This window comes from Mesoplodon mirus, assembly GCF_964341445.2.
Source record: "Mesoplodon mirus genome assembly, chromosome: 1".
Taxonomy (NCBI): Eukaryota; Metazoa; Chordata; class Mammalia; order Artiodactyla; family Ziphiidae; genus Mesoplodon; species Mesoplodon mirus.
The window spans coordinates 208,624,606-208,644,805 of record NC_138976.1 but is presented as its reverse complement, the minus strand read 5'-3'; the positions used below and the strand labels follow the sequence as shown (position 1 = coordinate 208,644,805).

At 36.0% G+C, this 20,200-nt stretch overlaps 1 protein-coding gene across 6 annotated transcripts in view; it reads left to right on the top strand.

Annotated features, from left to right (window-relative positions):
• The window catches only part of ZNF484 (zinc finger protein 484), a 29,867-nt gene extending 13,045 nt beyond the window's left edge, over positions 1-16,822 (top strand). For all 6 annotated transcript variants that reach the window (XM_082623369.1, XM_082623370.1, XM_082623368.1 and 3 more), the window contains 3 exons: positions 5,254-5,380; positions 5,656-5,751; positions 12,850-16,822. In XM_082623369.1, the coding sequence (XP_082479495.1) occupies positions 5,254-5,380; positions 5,656-5,751; positions 12,850-15,176 (2,550 nt within the window). In that variant the 3' untranslated portion in view covers positions 15,177-16,822. The remainder of the gene's footprint in view (positions 1-5,253; positions 5,381-5,655; positions 5,752-12,849) is intronic.
• The last annotated feature ends 3,378 nt before the right edge of the window (positions 16,823-20,200 follow it).

Below are 20,200 nucleotides of genomic sequence, written 5' to 3'. Positions count from 1 at the left end.
GGGAGGCAGAAGGGTCAGAGTCAAGGGGAGATTTGAAGATGCTACTCTGCTGGCTTTGAAGATAGAGGAAGGGACCACGAGCCTCTTAGAAGTCATACAAGACAAGGAAATGGATTCTCTCTTATAGCCTCCAGAAGGAGTGCATCCAACACATTGATTTTAGCCCAGTAAGACCTATTTTCAACTTCTGATCTCCAGAACTGTAAGATAATAAATTTGTGTTTTAAGTTTGTGGCAATTTGTTGCAGCAGCAATAGGAAACCTTTACAGATTTTGGTACCTGGAAGTGGAATGATGCTGTAACAAATACCCAAAAATGTCAAATGGCTTTGGAATTTGGTAATAGATAGAAACTGTAAAAAATTTGAAGAGCATAATAGCAAGAGCCTAGATTTCCTCGAACAGACTGATAATAGAAATATGAATGTTAACTCTGCTAGAGGACTCAGAATGAAGTGAGGAGCACACTAGGAGAAAAGCTATATTGTTTTAGAGAATATTTCAATTATTATAAACAGACTATTGATAGAAATATGGGTGTTAATGGTGCTGCTGCTGAAGACTCAGAAGGAAATGAGGAACATGTTACTGGAAACTAGAGGAAAACATCTCTGTTATACAGTGGCAGAAAGCTTAGCTGACTTTTTTTCTGTAGTTATGTGAAAAGCAGATTTGTCCATGATGAACTTGTATTTTTCTCTGAGGAGATTTTCAAGCAAAAGGTTGAAGATGTAGCCTGGTTTCTTCTTCCTGCTTATAGTAAAATATGAATGTTAAGAGACAGATTGAAGGAAGAACTGTTGAGCAAAAAGGAACTAGACTTGATGTTTTGGGAAATTTGGGGGCTATCAAGATTCCAAAAGATGCTAAAATTAGTTTCACTGTAGGAAAGTATGCTCTCGAGAGAAAGTCAAGGGTGTGGATAGATGCTTGTATATATTTCTAGGTTTTTAGAAAAAAACCTAGGTATTTAGCAGGATGAATAGGGTGGAATGCATTTAACTTTTTTTTTTTTGAACTGGAAGTCTCAATCTTTGCTGTTAATTTGATTGTTTAGTTTATTTACATTTAATGCAATTACTGATATACTTGAATTTATATCCAGTTTTTTTTTTTCTTTCTTTCTTTCTTTTTAAATTAATTAATTAATTTTTTTGGCTGCGTTGGGTCTTTGTTGCCGGGCACGGGCTCTCTCTAGTTGTGGCGAGTGGGGACTACTCTTTGTTGTGGTGCCCGGGCTTCTCATTGTGGTGGCTTCTCTTTGTTGTGGAGCATGGGCTCTAGGCACACGGGCTTCAGTAGTTGTGGCACGCGGGCTCAGTAGTTGTAGTGCGAGGGCTTAGTTGCTCCGCAGTATGTGGGAATCTTCCTGGACCAGGGCTCAAACCGGTGTCCCCTGCATTGGCAGGCAGATTCTTAATCACTGTGCCACCAGAGAAGTCCTATATCCAATTTTATTAGTTTTATTTTTGAATTGTCTGTTTAATATTATTTTTACATTCCTTTCTTGACTTTCTTTTAGATTAGTCAAAATTTTAATTTTAATTTTGTTAACTTGCTTGTTATACATTCTTTTATTTGTTTCCCTAGATATTACAATATCCATTTTTAACTCATTATTACCTTGCCCCCTTCTCAGTAGATACTAAAACACCTTAATTCCATTTGCTGCATTTAAATTCTACACATATTTTAAACTTCACAAGATATTACTGTTACTGTTTTTGCATAGTCAGTATTTACAGTATTGTAAAGTGGGATTTGAGAAACTTATTGAATCTTTGAGTTGCTGTCATTCACCATTACTTTTTCAAATTTTGCTTCTGCCTCATATTCTCCCTCTTTATCTTCTCAGACTACAATATGTTATTCCTTTTCACTGTGTTGTACATGTGATATGTCACATGCACTTGTGTTTATTTTATTTAGAAAAAACTCTGTGGTCTGGTTTGTATATTTTCTGTTTGCTTGTCTTCCATTTCAGTAATTCTGTATTCTGCTATTAAACCTCTCTCAGTTCTTAATTTTAGATGCTGAATTTTTCAGTTTTCATTTGATATCTTTATTATAAGTCCCATTTTCTCTAATGAAATTCTCCATCTTTTCTTCTAACTCCAAAGCACTGTAGAACTGTTTCTTTTGAATATTTTCCCTCTGGTTTTGGATATTTGGCCCTGTTTTTTGATAGGCATAGGATTTCTTTAATTGTATCAAAACATGTATAAAGCATTGTAGAAGATCTAGATTATGATATCTTTCTCAATGGTGGATTCATCTTTCCCTGAGCAGATAGCGTAGAAGATGAACATCTTTATCCAGTCAGGCACAGTGTTATGTTGAATCAAGGCTGAGTTGAAGCCCTAATAATAGTCTACCTTTGGTTCACTCTGGCTATCTAAGATTTTCAGCTGAGAGCCTGGTTTGTCCTCTGTGGACCCCCGTCCTGATAGATGCCAACTCTGTCTTCTTACCAGACTACTAAAATTTTGCTTTGCTTTTCAGAGGCTATTCTGCTTAAGTTTTTAGTCTTCTACCCATACAGCCCTAGAATTTGGTAGATGTCCTGAGGGGAAAATTGGCCATGTGTTTGAGTTCTGGTTTATCTGTCACCCAACTGTAGCCTTCTACTTGTTCAAAGCTGGATTTTCACCTTTTGCCACACCCAGAATTGGTAAATACTCCCAGTGTAAAAGTGGCTGCGTACATCAACTTAAATCTTCAATGTTCTCTTGAGAGTCTTAGAACCTAACAAGCTTCCAGTACTTCCAAACAGATGATTTCAGTATTTCATCTGGCATTTATAGTTATTCTTGGAATAAACACTGGACTGCCATAAACTATTGTATGCCATCTGGAAATGACAGTGCCTCAAAAGGGTCTCCTTCACATACCATATATATTGCCCATTTAAAGTGTGCATTCAATGGGTTTTAGTATATTCATGGAGTTGTGCACCCTTTTTCACAGTTTTAGAACATTTCCTTTCCCTCCCTACTCCGACTCATACCTTTTAGCTGTCACCCCCCCCCCCACACACACACACACATCCTTCCATTCCCCCTAGCCCTGGGCAACCAGTAGTCTTCTTTCTGTCTCAATAGGTTTGCCTGTTCTGGACATCTCATATAAATAGAATCATATAATATGTGGTCTTATGTGACTGGCTTCTTTCACTTAGCATAGTATTTTCAAGATTCATCCATATTGTAGCATAAATCAGTACTTCATTTCTTATTATGGCTGAATAATCTCTTGTATGGATATACCACATTTTAAAATTCATCATTAGTTGGCAGACATTGCATTGGTTCTATTTTTGACTATTAAGAATAATGCTACTATGAACATTCCTGTACAAGTTTCATGTGGATAAGTGTTTTTATTTCTATTGGGTATGTACCTAGAAGTGGAACCATTGGGTCATATTATTCCTTTTGAGGAAGTATCAGACTGTTTTACAAAGTGACTGCACCATTTTACATTCTCACCTTTACTGTATGAGGGTTCCAGTTTCTCCACTTCCTCACTAACACTTGTTATTATGTGTCTTTTTTTTAAAAAATTATAGCCATCCTAATGGGTGCATTTTTCTGATGACTAATGACTAATGATTTAAGCAGTTTTTTAAATGTCAGAATGCAAATTTTAATGTCATTTATTATTTTGCTACAAAGTAATAATAAAAATACAAATAGGCACAAACAGAGCATTTTTTAGATTATAATCATCTTAGTGAATTTGAAGGGGTATCTCTTTGATTTGAATTTCAATATCCCTTATGACTAAAGATATTGAGACCCTCTCATGTGCTCTTTTGGCCATTTGTATATCTTCTTTGGAGATATGTATATTCAGATTCTTGATCCATTTTTAATTGGATCATTTATCTTTTTATTGAGTTGTAAGAGTTCTTTATCTATTCTATACACAAGTCCCTTATCAGATATATAGTTGCAAACATTTTCTCCCAGTCTTTGGGTTGTCTTTTCACTCTCTTTTTTTAAAAGTACACCTTTTATATGTTTGTTTGTTTTGGCTGCGCCGCATGGCATGTGAGATCTTAGTTCCCCAACTAGAGATCGAACCCATGCCCCCCGCAGTGGAAGCACAGTGACCTAACCACTGGACCACCAGAGAATTCTCCCTGTGTTTTCACTTTCTTGATGGTATCCTTTTAAACACAAAGTCTTTAACTTTGATAAAGTCCAATTTATCTATTTTTTTCTTTGGTTACTTGTGCTTTTGATTTTATATCTAAGCATTGACATATATATGCTACCAAAATGTAAAATAGTTATCTAGTGGGAAGCAGCAGCATAGCACAGGGAGATCAACTGAGTGCTTTGTGATGACCTAGAGGGGTGGGATAGGGAGGGTGGGAGGGAGGCTCAAGAGGGAGGGGATATGGGGATATATGTATATAGATAGCTGATTCACTTTGTTGTACAACAGAAACTAACACAGTATTGTGAAGCAATTAGTCTCCAATAAAGATCTATTAAAAAAAACGAAATCATTGCCAAATCCAATGTCACAAAGATATACCCTTTTTAGCTAAAACTTAAGAACATTTAGGTCTTTTGATCCATTGTGAGTTTATTTTTTTAATATGGCATGAGGTAGGAGTCCAACCTCATTTTTTTGCATGTGGATGTCCACTAGTCCTAGCACCATTTGTTGAAAAGACTATTTTTCCTTTTTAAATTGTCTTGACATCTGTGTTGAATTATCAGCTTACCCTAAATATGAGGGTTTATTTCTGGATTCTTGGTTACATTCCATTGAATTCTATCGTCTATATTTATGCCAATACCACACAGCTTATTGAAAAAAAAGCCTATTTTATTCATCTTTTTTAAAGAAAGAATTGACTTAGTAGATCGATGAGTGCAAAGTGAAAAGCAGAAGATATATTCTAAGTGAAGTGTTAATGAAATATGGCATACATAGAAAAGAATGCACAAATCATGTGTATGCAGCTTGATGAGTTTTCACAGCTTATTCTTTTGTAACCAGCACACAGATAAAAACAAAACAAAATAAAACACCAGAATATTATCAGAACCATAGAAAGAATGGCATGATACTTTTAATATTTATTTTTTCCTTGAAATAATAATGTAAAATTTAGGTATTTAGTGGGAATCTTATATGTCGTATCATGTTAAAAATTATTAAAAATAAGTTTCTAAATATCTTGTTCCTGTCCTGCAATCCTGATCCTTTACATTGAATAAGCATGTGTTTTTCCAGGGATCAGTGTCTTTCAAGGATGTAACTGTAGACTTCAGCAGGGAGGAGTGGCAACAGTTGGACCTTGCTCAGAAAAGTCTATACAGGGATGTAATGCTGGAAAACTATTTCAACTTGATCTCAGTGGGTAAGCACAGCTCTGCTGGGTAAGGCTGTACCTAATTGAGTGTATTTTCTTTCTCAGTGGAATTTCTGAAATCTGTGAGATTTCTGAGGTACGTGGGACTTCTAAAGACTGCAGGACATCTGAAGTGTGTAATAGTTTTGTCCTTATTTTTTGTCCTATGTTCTTAACAATATTATGAATATACTTCTGTTCCCCATGAACTTTTCTGGAAAGTAAATGGAATGTTTCATTGTATGACCTCTGAAATCAAGTATTTTATCGTTTCCTGTTATTAGGGTGTCAAGTTCCCAAGCCAGAAGTCATTTTCAACTTGGAGCGGGGAGAAGAGCCATGTATGTTGGATGGTGAAATCTCAAGCCAGAGCTATCTAGGTGAGTAGGGAACAAAAAGCATAAGAGATAGCACAACCGAACTGCAGTTGTACTGGCAGAGGCTGACAACTTTGAAGTGCTATTCATATGATGTTTCTCAACATTCTGAACTTTTGGAACTGCATGGATAGAGTTGATATTGACCCCTTGGACATCTAAATGCCATCCCCACTTCAGGCCCCTTCCAATATCAGTGTCTTTTTTGCTTGACTTTTTTTTTTTTATTAGCAGAGTTCCCTGTGCTATTCAGTAAGTCCTTGCTGGTTGTCTATTAAATTAAATTAATTAATTAATTAATTAATTTTAAAAGCATCTTTATTGGAGTATAATTGCTTTACAATGGTGTGTTAGTTTCTGCTTTGTAACAAAGTGAATCAGCTATACACATACATATATCCCCATATCTCCTCCCTCTTGCATCTCCCTCCCACCCTCCCTATTCTACCCCTCTAGGTGGTCACAAAGCGCTGAGCTGATCTCCCTGTGCTATGCGGCTGCTTCCCACTAGCTATCTGTTTTACATTTGCTAGTGTATATATGTCCATGCCACTCTCTTCATCCCACTTTGCTTGACTTTTTAGGAGGGATGTGCTACAACTACTGGTATGTTGGATTTAGGATACTGCTTTTTTGCTTTTTCTCCCTTTTTATAGCATTTTAAAAATTCTTTTTACCTCCATCAAGATCTTAAATCATTTTCTTACATATTCAGGGGCTCATAGAGTTGTTTTTTTTTTTTTAAATTACTGTGGGTCACACTCCTGCTGATTTCTTTTCATTGTTTTTCTTTTCCCTTAGTGCTTCAGAATTGTCATCTAGAGATGGCCTTATTATATCTTCTCCCATGCCTCTCCTCCAACTGTTGACTTTGAGGGTACCATTACGTACATTTGGGGACAACTTTTTGTTGTATGTGACATTAGTAATTATGCTTCCTGACATTTTCTTCCTATCTGGCTAGTGTAACACAACACTCACTAGGTCTTTCTGATTAATTTATTAATTTTGATATTTTACAAAAAGTTTCTGTACCTTGTGTGCAGGAAATTGAGTAAATTACAGTCTTCACTTTATAGTCAATATATTCATCACTCTGTTTAAGCTCCCCTTCTTATTTTATTTCTTTCATAACTTTTTTCTTTTTTTTGTCACACCCTGCAGCATGCAGGATCTTGGTTCTCTGACTAGGGATTGAACCGTGCCCCCCTGCAGTGGAAGCTCAAAGTCCTAACCACTGGATGGCCAGGGAATTCCCTATTTTACAATAAAAATTTTATTTTATTTTATTTCTTTACTTATCCCTTTTAATCCTCACTCTCTATTTGTTTTTATTCTTCCCAGAGGCAACTGCTCTATTATATTTGATATGTTTGCAATCTATCCTTGTATTTGTGGGGTATTTGTAAAATTTAAATTTTTGGTCATTTTAATTTATAGAAATGGTACTGTGCTGTATGTCCTACTCAGTTTCTTATTTTTTTCTCTCAGAACTAAATTGGTTCATGTTACAATGTGTTTTTCTAGTTCATTTCTTCTAATTGACGCATATATTTCATAGTGTGTATATATACCACATTTACTTGTCCAGCTTTCTAGCTACTACAACTAGTATTGTAATCAATTTCTTCATGAACTATTCTTATAAGAAATGAGAATTTCTTGAGGAAGAGTAGTGGGATTGTTTTATTACTGAGTATACTAATACTTTATTTCACTAAGTATAAACATGTTGTTTTCTAGATTGGATGTATTAGTCTGCAATCCCCTGAACATACAAGGGCATCAGTTTCTCCACACCCCTGCCCATATTTTTAATAATTTCACATAATGTGGCTAATATGATGGATTTTAATTTCTAACTATTGTTTTAATTTGTGTTTCTCTAATAACAAAATATTTTGAACATCTTATCATGTACCTTGTAGTAGATTCTGACTTCATTTTTGGTATTTGACTGCTGGCACCTTCTAAACTTCACCACGGTCTCTTTACCTTCTGCCCCACATCTGGGCAAACTGACAAGAAAGCCCAGGTGCTCTCTCCCTTGGTACTAGTGGGAAGTTGCACTCTATCAGTCAGCTTAGCCCCACATCCCAACCACCATAAGAATCCCAAGCCAGTTTCCTTTTCTTGCTCTCTTAAGTCACTTTTGGACCTTCTTGGGAGCTCTCCCTTTAAAAGCCTCATTGTGTGAGTAATGAACCTTTTCACACCTTATTGGTACGTATGTCAAATTATCACTCTTGACATTTGAACCAAATTTGGGGTGGGAGTCCATTCCTCCTCTGAAGGTGACTTAACAGTTGGTGTAGTAAGCAGGATCTTTAGACAATGACCACCACCAGGGGGTCTTTCTTCTCTTGTTCTGTGGCTTTACTGCTCTCTGGTGAGTATACACTTTGAGCTGTGCTACTTTATGCTACATTTGCTGAGTCCCACAAGTCTCTGTCATATTTTTTTTTCTCTGTGGGTGGGTGAGGATATATTTATTCTCTCAGAGTATACTTAATAAGTGGAAATAAGAATCAGAGTAAATAATCACATTTATATGTATATTTTGTAGGCTGATTAGCAATAAGTGAAATTGAAATAAAAATGACAAACATAAAAACAGCAAAAAAAAAAATAACAGTTAAAACAATGATGGCAGGTACATTGAGAAACAGGCACAATGCTGAAAGCTCTGTAAGTTTAGCCAAATCTTTCTGGAAAGAACTCTGGAAACATATAATAAGTGATATTAAACTGAACATGCTTCCTGCCCTGGAAATTCTACTTTGGGGACATACTCCAAGGAAGTAAGCAAAAGAAAAGTCAAGAAGTTGACACAAAGATGTTTATGGCTACACTATGTATGAGAATAAACTAAACAACCCAAATGGTCCAAACAGAGGAAAAACTACCATAGCTATAAAAAAAATTATAAGTATAGGAAGTACTAATATACAGAAATGTACTATGAAATGTTATGTGAAGGAAGCAAAAACAAATAATCTATCAACACAGAGTTTAAATACATATAATGTACACACAGACCTTAACAGTGTTCATAAGATTTTAAACAATATAAATAAATTATAATGCTCTGTCATATTTTTAACCAATTGAGGTTGGAAGTTATTGGCATTATGGGACATATGTAAAGGACAACGCCTTCCTTAAAGTGGCCTAGACCTATCTGTGTGTCTCAGAGTGAATCATGTGTCTCAACTCTGGCATAAGCCATGATTGACTCCAGAATCAGGAACAAGTCTTAACCTGTCACTGTTGGTTGTGTGTCTCAAGGAGGCATTGGCCCCCATTGTATAGAGCTTTCAGGGGAACAACTGATACCTTACACGTATAAGGGCCCATCAGGTGGCTGCTTTTGTGGAGGAAGAGCAGTTACAATGCAGCATGCTAACAGCAGATGGCACATCTTTCAAAATTTTGTCATATTTTATTGTGCTTTTTGCTTTTCCCTGTGACTCATCTTCTCAAACAATTCTTTATGCTCTTTCTACTAATTTTTCTCTTTTATAAAATATCAGTTAGATGCCCTCCTCCTTTTACTTTCCAGTGATATCACCAAAACCATGTCTGTATTTACTTATGCCTGGATTATTCAAACCCTATTTGGATGTACTGTTTCCTTTTTTTTTTTTTAACTTTTTTTTCTTAGATGCTGATTAAAATATTCTGCTTATCTTGTCATAGCTATATGGTGCAAAATATCTAACATATGACAAATTCCTCTCTCAATGGGTTTATAAAGGAAGAACATGCCTCATATTTGCAATTCACATTTATCTCTATTTAGTTTCCATAATCATGTTTACTTTGTTTTAACATTTTCTTTAATGATCCCCCTGCATCTGACCCTTTATTTTCTGACCTATCTGCCTATTCAGATAATCCACATACTTATGCTTTGCTCTCAGGTTTCACTTACTCCTTGAATTGGACCTAACTATTACAGCATACATTGCTTTTCCCTTTTCTAATTCTCCAACCCCCAGAAATTCAGAGAAAACAACATTAATTTGTGTGATAACTGAGTCTTTTACCTCTTTTTAAAAATGTTTCCTTAGAGAATAATTAGTGAAATTAACTTCTTTAATTGGTGTGATAGGCAGAGGAGGTTATTTTGTGCTATTTCAGAGGGATTTGAAAAATTTTCTGCTAGGAGTAATTCAAAGGGCCAATAATTGTAATTAGAAAGGGAAGACAACTGCAAGAAATGTTTAAAATTTCAGGCTTTGAGCATTAAGCATTTGTTATTGTGCAAATCTATGCCGATTAAATATGACTATGAAATGCTCAGAAATATCTGTGTTTATTTTTAAGTTAAAAGAAAAGAGAGCCTTCCTAGAGTTGTGCTGAGATTTGAGATTCATTTTCAGAGCATAGAATCCTAAATGATCCATGAAGAAAATGAATTTTGAATAGGAACAGAGGATCAGAAAAAGGAAGCTTAATGGGGAAAAGGAAAAGAATATATGTTTGGATTCAGTAATAAAATAGACTTTAGTGACTGGTGGAAAGATAACTTGCATACATTCATTTTATTGGCCTGAATTATGACTCTGTATTTTATTGAATGAGTAATTCAATGTGTGACAGAGGAATTATGGATAAACTTTTTACCACAGGAGCAAATTTTTTACATTGAACATTGTTGGTAATAATGTAAATGTTGTCAGGTGTAGCAATGGGTTTATAAACTAAAGAAAGTGAAAGGTTGCAAAAGATGAAAATCCATGTTTAGAAATCAGTATTAGAGGCCCTCAGGATTAATGAAAGCCATTAATGTGTGTGAGTAAAAATGTAATATAAAAATTAAAGAATGTGTTTGGGGACATTACAAGGCCCTAGAGATAGAATGAAATGGATATGAGGTTAGACTGTGTCTATATTCAAGAATAATCTAATTTTTACTTAAATATTTACTGAGAATCTACTATGTCTTACACACTATTCCAGAATTTGGAATATTAGTGATTCTTATTCTGGGCAAGAATGGTATATTGGAGTAAAACTAAGCCCCTGTCACTGAGAGACCCCCAAGAAACAGTGACTTAGAGAATATAAACATTGACCCATCACATGACAGTTACAAAGTGTGGTCCAAGTCTGCCAGACCACTCTGCTTCCAATGACTATTTAGGGACAGAGTTTCTAGAAAGTCATTGCACCATGATCTCCTAGAGCAGGGGTCGGCAAACATTTTCTGTAAAGGCCCAGAAGTAACTATTTTAGGCTTTGTGAGGCATGTGATTGCTGTCATAATTACTCAATTTTGTTTTGAATCCCCAAAGCATCTATAGACAATACATCAATGAATGGATGTGGTTGTGTTCCAATAAGAACGTTATGGACATGGAAATTTGAATTTCATATAATTTTCATGTACCATGAAGTATTACTCTGCTTTTGTTTTTTCAACCATTCAAAACTGTAAAATCTTTTCTTAGCTTTTGGGTAGAGGCCTGGATTTAGCCTGAGGGCTGTAGTTTTCTGATCTCTGCCTTGGGCATTGCCAGCCGCAAGTCTGGAATATAGCCAGTGGGAAGAGGAGAGGGTTTGGGGAGACACACCCACTTCCTTAAGACCTTGGCCTGATTACAACAAATATAATTTTTACTCCCATTTGATTGGTGATAACTGAATTACTTGGCTTGACAAATGAGGCTGCACAGACCTATTGTTCTTTTGTTTTTTTTTAGACCTATTGTTTTGAGGCAGACACATGTTTGGCTACAAGCTTAATACTGTTGAAGGAAGGGGACAGATTTTGATGGACAACTTTCAGTCTCTGCTTCAGAGTTAGCCCTTTTTGCTGTTATATTCTTCCTATTAGATGCATGTGTGTGCACCCCAAACAGGACATAAAGAATTGAATCATATACATACATTTATTGTTTGTAATGGTAAAGCTAATTCAGGATGACTGAGGCTACAATAGTTTTCTAAACATAAATAAGTTGGTATTTAGGGCACAGTGGTTAATAGGGAAAAGAGAAAGCAGGGAGATTAAGATTTATAGATGAAGGATAGTAAGAATCTAGAATCAGAAACACTTCTTTTGGGCTTCCCTTCGGGTGGTGCAGTGGTTGAGAATCTGCCTGCCAATGCAGGGGACACGGGTTCGAGCCCTGGTCTGGGAAGACCCCACATGCCGTGGAGCAAGTAGGCCCGTGAGCCACAATTACTGAGCCTGCGTGTCTGGAGCCTGTGCTCCGCAACAAGAGAGGCCGCGATAGTGAGAGGCCCCGCGCACTGCGATGAAGAGGGGCCCTCACTTGCCGCAACTGGAGAAAGCCCTCGCACAGAAATGAAGACCCAACACAGCTATAAATAAATAAATAAATAAATATTAAAAAAAAAAAAGAAAGAAACACTTCTTTTTAGCCACATAGTTTGTCAATTTGTTCTTCTGACCCCTTACTATGTAGTTCTGCTACATACACAGAACTGATGTACTTCAGTTTGAATCTCATCTTCCCCAATTACTAAACATTTGATTTGGACACACTACTTAACTCTTCTTTGGCTCAGTTTCCTCATCTGTAAAATAGGGACAATAATAACACCAATAACAAAAGCTTGTGATGATGTTTAAATGAGTTAGAACTTGGAAAAATGCCTGGCAAATCTAAATGCTATTGTTTATCAGACAGTAAATGTAATGTAAATGCTTATTTTTTTTTTTTTGCGGTACGCGGGCCTCTCACTGTTGTGGCCTCTCCTGTTGCAGAGCACAGGCTCTGGACGTGCAGGCTCAGTGGCCATGGCTTACGGGCCTAGCCGCTCCGTGGCACGTGGGATCTTCCCAGACCGGGGCACAAACCTGTGTCCCCTGCATCGGCAGGCGGACTCTCAACCACTGCGCCACCAGGGAAGCCCTGTAAATGCTTATTTTATTATTGCATATTATTATATATAAAGAGATTACTACACATATATTTATTCATATTTTATATATTTATCTATATTTAGTATTATGTTTATATAAACCTCTTCCATTTCTCTCTGTTCACCCTGTATCCACTCTATGTATCATCCCTTCTGTGTTCTGCTAACTGTTCTTTGTGTGTTTTATTTTATTTTATTTTTTAGATCAGGGTATTGGTTTTGAAACGTCACAACAGGGAATGTCTGAAGAAGTTTCAATCCAGTTTGAGAGAATTAATCTCTTCACAAGAGATGACCTGTATTCCATTTTAGAAGAATTGTGGCAAGATGATGAACAGACAGGGAGATGTGAGGAAAACCAGAACAAATATTTAAGTCATGTTCCCTTCATCAACAAGGATACACTAGCTAATGAGGGAGACTGTGAATATAATAAAGACATTAGGAAACTATTTCCTGTAAACACATACCTTGTTCCTTCAAGAAAAAGACTCCATAACTATGACTCATTTCAAAAGAATTTGAAGCCTATTGTAAGCCTATGTAATTATAATAGAAACAATGCAACAGAAAATTTTGATAAGATTATTGGGTATGGTAATATCTTTACTCATATGAATTCTCATACAGAAATGAATGCTTGTGAATATAATCAATGTAAGAAACTTCTGAGTCATAAGCAAACTCTCATTCAACATCAAAAATTTCATGGGGAGAACCTCTATTTATTTTCTGATTGTGTAAAACTTTCCACCCATAAGTCACACCTTTTTGCACATCAAAGGATTTGTACTGAAGAGAAACATCATGAGTGCAGCAAATGTGAAACAGTCTTCACTCGGAAGTCCCAATTTGCTGTACCTCAGGTTTATACAAGAGAGAAACCCTGTATATGCACTGAATATGGGAAGGACTTTCCCCTCAACTCAAACCATGAGAAAACTCCTCACACTGAGGAGACTGCTTGTAAATGCAGTCCACATGGAAAAGCCTTTATCCTGAAGTCAGATCTGTTCAGACACCAGAGAATTCATACTGGAGGGAAAAAACCCTATAATTGTAATGAATGTGGGGAAAATGTCTCTCAGAATTCAAACCTCAGTATACATAAAAAAGTTCATACTGGCGAGAAACACTTTGAATGTACTGAATGTGGAAAAGCTTTCACAAGGAAATCAACACTAAGTATGCATCAGAAAATTCATACAGGAGAAAAACCCTATGTATGTACTGAATGTGGGAAAGCCTTTATCCGGAAGTCACATTTTATTACACATGAGAGAATTCATACCGGAGAGAAACCTTATGAATGCAGTGACTGTGGGAATTCCTTTATAAAGAAGTCACAGCTCCATGTGCATCAGCGAATTCACACAGGGGAGAATCCCTTTATATGTTCAGAATGTGGTAAGGTATTCACCCACAAGACAAATCTCATTATACACCAGAAAATTCATACTGGTGAGAGACCCTATATATGTACTGAATGTGGGAAGGCCTTTACTGACAGGTCAAATCTCATTAAACACCAAAAAATTCATACTGGAGAGAAACCCTATAAATGCAGTGACTGTGGAAAATCATTCACCTGGAAGTCACGGCTCAGGATACATCAGAAATGTCATACTGGAGAGAGACATTATGAATGCAGTGAATGTGGGAAAGCATTTATTCAGAAGTCAACACTGAGTATGCACCAGAGAATTCATAAAGGAGAAAAGCCCTATGTTTGCACTGAATGTGGGAAGGCCTTCTTCCATAAGTCACATTTTATTACACATGAGAGAATTCATACTGGAGAGAAACCTTACGAATGCAGTGATTGTGGGAAATCCTTCACGAAGAAATCACAGCTTCATGTACATCAGCAAATTCACACAGGAGAGAAACCCTACAGATGTGCTGAATGTGGAAAGGCTTTTACTGACAGATCAAATCTCTTTACACACCAGAAAATTCATACTGGTGAGAAACCCTATAAATGTAATGACTGTGGAAAAGCTTTCACTCGGAAGTCAGGCCTCCATATACATCAGCAGTCTCATACTGGAGAAAAGCATTATGAGTGCAGTGAATGTGGGAAAGCCTTTGCAAGAAAATCAACACTAATTATGCATCAGAGAATTCATACAGGAGAGAAACCTTATATTTGTACTGAATGTGGGAAGTCCTTCATCCAGAAGTCACATTTAAATCGACATCGGAGAATTCATACTGGAGAGAAGCCCTATGAATGCAGTGACTGTGGGAAGGCCTTTATTAAGAAGACACAACTCCTTGAACACCATCGAATTCACACAGGAGAGAAACCATATATGTGTGCTGAATGTGGAAAGGCTTTCACCATCAGATCAAATCTTATTAAACACCAGAAAATTCATACTAAGCAGAAACCCTATAAATGTAGTGACTTTAGGAAAGCCTTCAACTGGAAAGTACAACTCAGTATACATCAGAAATCTGATACTGGGGACGTAGAATGCTCAGTGCCACAATCATGGTGTGGGGATAAAAGTTTTGAGGAGCTATAGCTTGGCTAAGAAGAGGTAACCAAAGTCACTTTATCTAGTCAGAAGAATGAATATCTGGATCTCATAGCTGATGTCCAGTTTTATACATATGGGGAGACACTCTGGAGAAAGTGTTTAAGCAGTGTTTAATGGCCATGCTTGGTTAATTGGGATTGTCAAGCCCCTGCAAATAATAGTACATTTGGAAGGAGAAAACTTGGCAATCTTTCTTGTTTCACATTTTCGATAAGCAGCTTTATAAATCAGGGCTGTTGAGTTTTTCATGCCCTGCATAGCAAAAATATTCAATGTTGACCAAAGGAATTTCTTAATGAACAGTGTTCTAAGAAAATTTTTCATTGTCCAAGCACTCTAAGGACACTGAAATCAAGGCAACAGTATAGACAGTTCAGGTCTATAATGAAGAAAAGCTAGACGTTTTTGTGAAAATTGACATTAAAGGCACAAAGAAGGACTCTACTTTTTTTTTTCTTTGGGAAGTCAGTATTATTTATTGTTTATAATGTTTACTAGTGTGTGGAAATTTGGATTCGTAAATTTAAAATTTACAATTTGACTTTGAGATTGGCAAATCAGAACCACAGACTTACCTGAATATTCACAGGTATATCTTTAGGTAACCAATGTGTTCCCTCGTTTACTAATTCCCTGCCATGGCAGCAGGTAGCTCATGCCCAAGAGGTATAAAGTGCTCCCAGCCTATATCCCAAAAGTGATCAATGATGTAAGCAGCACCCCATAGACTACCTGTCACACTAGAAGTGGCCCTGAGATTGTGGAATTTAGCTGCAGGTTACAGATTTAGCACTCTGGATTCTCAGCATCTTCCACAGAAACCCCTACTTTTTACTGATTTCTGTTTGAAAAAGAGACAAATTAAGAAAATGAGTTTTAAAACCTAGAATTCTTTCCTTCCAATTTCGTTAATGCATTCTCTACATATTTATTATTACATACTAGGTTATATGAGGCAATTGTCTTGCATTTGAGCTTGTATTCTTAGAAGATAGCTGCACATTTGGAAGAGTACTCCTATTTCCTTTCAGTCTCTACAAATTAATCAATTGTTTTCAAATCCTCTATATTCTTAAACTTTTTTTTGTGTTTTCAAATCCTCTATATTTTAAAATTCTTAATCCTCTATATTCTATCAGATACTAAAAGAATGTGTGTACTAATCTCCCAGAATAATTGTGAATTTGTCTCTCTTTTAGAGCTACTAGTTTTTGTTTTATATATTTTAAGTCTTTGTCTTTACATATATTCATATTTAGAATTGTTATACTCTTTCTGGTTAGTTGAAACAATCATTATAAAATATCTGTTTTTATCTCTAATGGTGCTTTTTGTCTCAAAATTTACTATGTAAGATATTAATACAATATGCATACTTTACTTATTAACGGCTAATGTAAATTAGTACACCACTTTCTGTATAAGGTGAAGAGTAGAACATTAACTTTATTTCCTTCTTGACATATGGTATTGGTAGCATGTATTTTAATTCTGAATGTAGTTGAAACACTCAATCATTACTATTTCAGAGTCAATATGCATTTAAATGAATCTGTATATTTACCCTTTTTGTTACTTTTTCCCCTTCTTTTTCTTGAATTTTCCTTCTAGAATCATTTTTTTTTTTCTGACTGAAGAACACCTTTTAGTATTTCTTTTAGTGTATGTTTGCTAGTGACAAATTGTTTTCATTTGTTGGAAAATGTCTTAATTTTGCCTTCATTTTTAAAGGATGTTTTTACTGAGTATAGAATTCTAAGTTGGCAGTTATTTTCTATTAGTATTTTGAGATATTTTGTTATGATTTGTATTTCATTGTTTTGTTGAAAAGTAAGCTTTCAATCCAGTTACCTTTGAAGGTTATGTTTTTTTAAAATTCTTCTTTTCTCTCACTCCTTTAAAATCTGTGTCTTTGTCTTAGGCTGTCAACAATTGGACAGTGATATGCTTAGGTATGATATTCTATGTATTTATCCTGCTTGTGGTTTGCAGTGTTTTTTTAAAATCTGGAGCTTAATGCTTTTTTTCTTTGGGTTTTTTTTTTTTTTTTGCACATTTGGGGAAATTTCTAGCTATTATTTATTCAAATTATGCATTTACTTCATTATGTTCCTCTCCTTCTCCTAGTGATGACCCCATTGTCTAGATCCCAATAGTATTTTTCTGTTGACTATTTTTTCTCTTGGGTTTTGGTGATGTCTTGTCTCCTCATATACCTGGTGATTTTAAATGAACTGCTTAGACATTATATATTAAAAATTGTAGATATGATTAGATGGTCTGGATGATATCTTTCAGAGAGGGTTTCCTTTGCTTCTAACAGGTGACCAGCCTAGGAACACGAGCAATCCCTGATTGCCTTCATCCAATCATTTACTGAGATTATTTGAAACTGGGCTGCAGTCCCTGTGAAGGCTTGTCTATTTTTTTTCACTCTTATTCTTAGGGGATACCATCAAGACTTAGGACTTTGGGAGATTTATCAGGCCCCTCCTCCTTAGAGGGAACTTAATTCTACTATTTGTCCCTTTAGTCCCATAAGTTTGTCAAAAAACTGTCTTAAGCTTCCCTTGCCCAGTATTTGCTTTAAGAATTAGCAAACACCTCTTTTTAATAAATAGTTCCAAATTCCAGAGGTTATGTCTTTAATCTTATTCTTGCAGTTTCTCACTTCCTTGGTAGCTCTCCAGTGCTGTCACAAAGCTAAACGTTTTTAATATTTTCTTCCACCTTTTTTAGTTCTCAGAGGGAGTACTGGTACAGACCACCTACATTGCCATTAACAGAAGTTTTTAATTCACTGAGATAGCTGTTGCTACTTAAGGAATGCAGAGTCCAGAAATATATTTTTTTAATTACCAAAACTCCAAACTTTCCAAAAAATGAAAGTGCTCTGATTTGCAACATGACTTTATTCCCAATTTTTGTTGCTAAAAGTTAAGTCATTCACTCTTTTGTTAAACACTTTATAAAGAAAATTACTTCTGGTGGTGTCAAATTTTATTACGGTAGCTGCCAAACTTTAGCAAAAGGAGGAGATTGACTAAGAGCCTCTCAGATTCCTTCTTTGATAGTATGCCCCCCCATTGGATAATTAATAGAAAATTAAGTTAATGAAAACTGGTGTCAAGAGCCCAGCGGTTTGATTCTCAACTTTTTTTTTCTACGTTGGGGGTAGGAGTTTATTAATTAATTTATTTATTTTTGCTGTGTTGGGTCTTCATTTCTGTGCGAGGGCTTTCTCTAGTTGTGGCAAGCAGGGGCCACTCTTCATTGCAGTGCGTGGGCCTCTCACTATCACGGCCTCTCTTGTTGCAGAGCACAGGCTCCAGACGCGCAAGCTCAGTAGTTGTGGCTCATGGGCCTAGTTGCTCCGCGGCATGTGGGATCCTCCCAGACCAGGGCGTGAACCCATGTCCCCTGCATTAGCAGGCAGATTCTCAACCACTGTGCCACCAGGGAAGCCCCTCAACTTTTTTTATTCTTAGGTACATTAAAAAAAAGGCAATTCTACATTACCAAGCCAAAAAAAAAAAAAGATACTTTACCTTTCGTAAACACACAATTAATCTCTAGGAGAAAGGAAGAGTGTTTTGCGGGCCTCCATGTATCTCAAGGGATACTTGGGAATTGATTGAGGAATGGATGATGGAAAATTATCAGTGGAATATGAGAGCTAAATCCTAAATAGGTAAACCCCAAGGTCAGTATAAATTGATTGGGGGAAATGTGGAGTATAGACTTGACTTGGGAAAGTAGTGTGAGTTAGCCATATCTCTCTTTTTTTAACATCTTTATTGGAGTATAATTGTTTACAATGGTGTGCTAGTTTCTGCTTTATAACAAAGTGAATCAACTATACATAAACATATATCCCCATATCTCTCTCTTGCCTCTCCCTCCCCACTCCCTGTCCCATTCCTCTAGGTGGACACAAAGCACTGAGCCGATCTTCCTGTGCTATGCGGCTGCTTCCCACTAGCTATTTTACATTTGGTAGTGTATATATGTCTATGCCACTCTCTCACTTCATCCCAGCTTACCCTTCCCCCTCCTCATGTCTTCAAGTCCATTCTCTACAGCTGTATCTTTTTATGACAGCACTATAATACAGTTCACTTGTATTTACAGCAAAACTATTTTAAGACAGTTTTACAATATAAATTTTTAAATTAAAAATGCACTTTATATTAATTTTTCAAAAAGGAATCTTGTTCTGTGAATTCAGTAAATGTAAGAAACCGGTCACTTGGACCAGTATTTAATTATACATCAGGTAATTCATAGGGGAGAGTACTGTGATTAAATGTGGTAGGGCTGCATTCACAAATCATACTTCATTACAGAAACTCATTTTGGAGAGAAAAACCTATAAAAGCAGTGACTAGAAAACACTACACCTGGAAGTTATAAGAAAATTTCTGCTAGAGGAAGACAAATGCACTAAATATGGGAGTAGCTTCAGTCAGAAATCAGTTTTCAGTATTCTGTATTATACACAAGTAAAATTGTGTAATTCTTAAAAGCGAGAAAGTATTCTTACACAAGTCAGAATTATAAATTATTAATTACAAGTTATTCATACTACAGAGAGGCCCTATGATATTGTATATTGTATGTTATATGTCAAAAAGTCTTTGTCCATGAGTTACACCTTACTGGACATCAGATAAATAATTGAGAAAAATAAGTCTTCTAAGAATACATCATTTTCTTAAAATGCCACAAAATTCATAGTGGGAGGAAACTATATATTTGATATAGTGGAAGAAGCCTTCCTATAGAAGCAAATTCCTCAAGAAATATTGATTCATCTTGTTTATTGCTTTAATTTCATGCCCATGTCTCTAGAACCAGTGGGGACAAATAGGTCAGTCCCAAAATCTCCTTTCTTTTAATTAAAAAAAATATTTAAAGACACACATGTGCACACACATAAAACTTTGTATAAATGTGACATAATATATTTTATCTCTTGAATTTTGTACTTTCTCCATTCTCAGCAACTC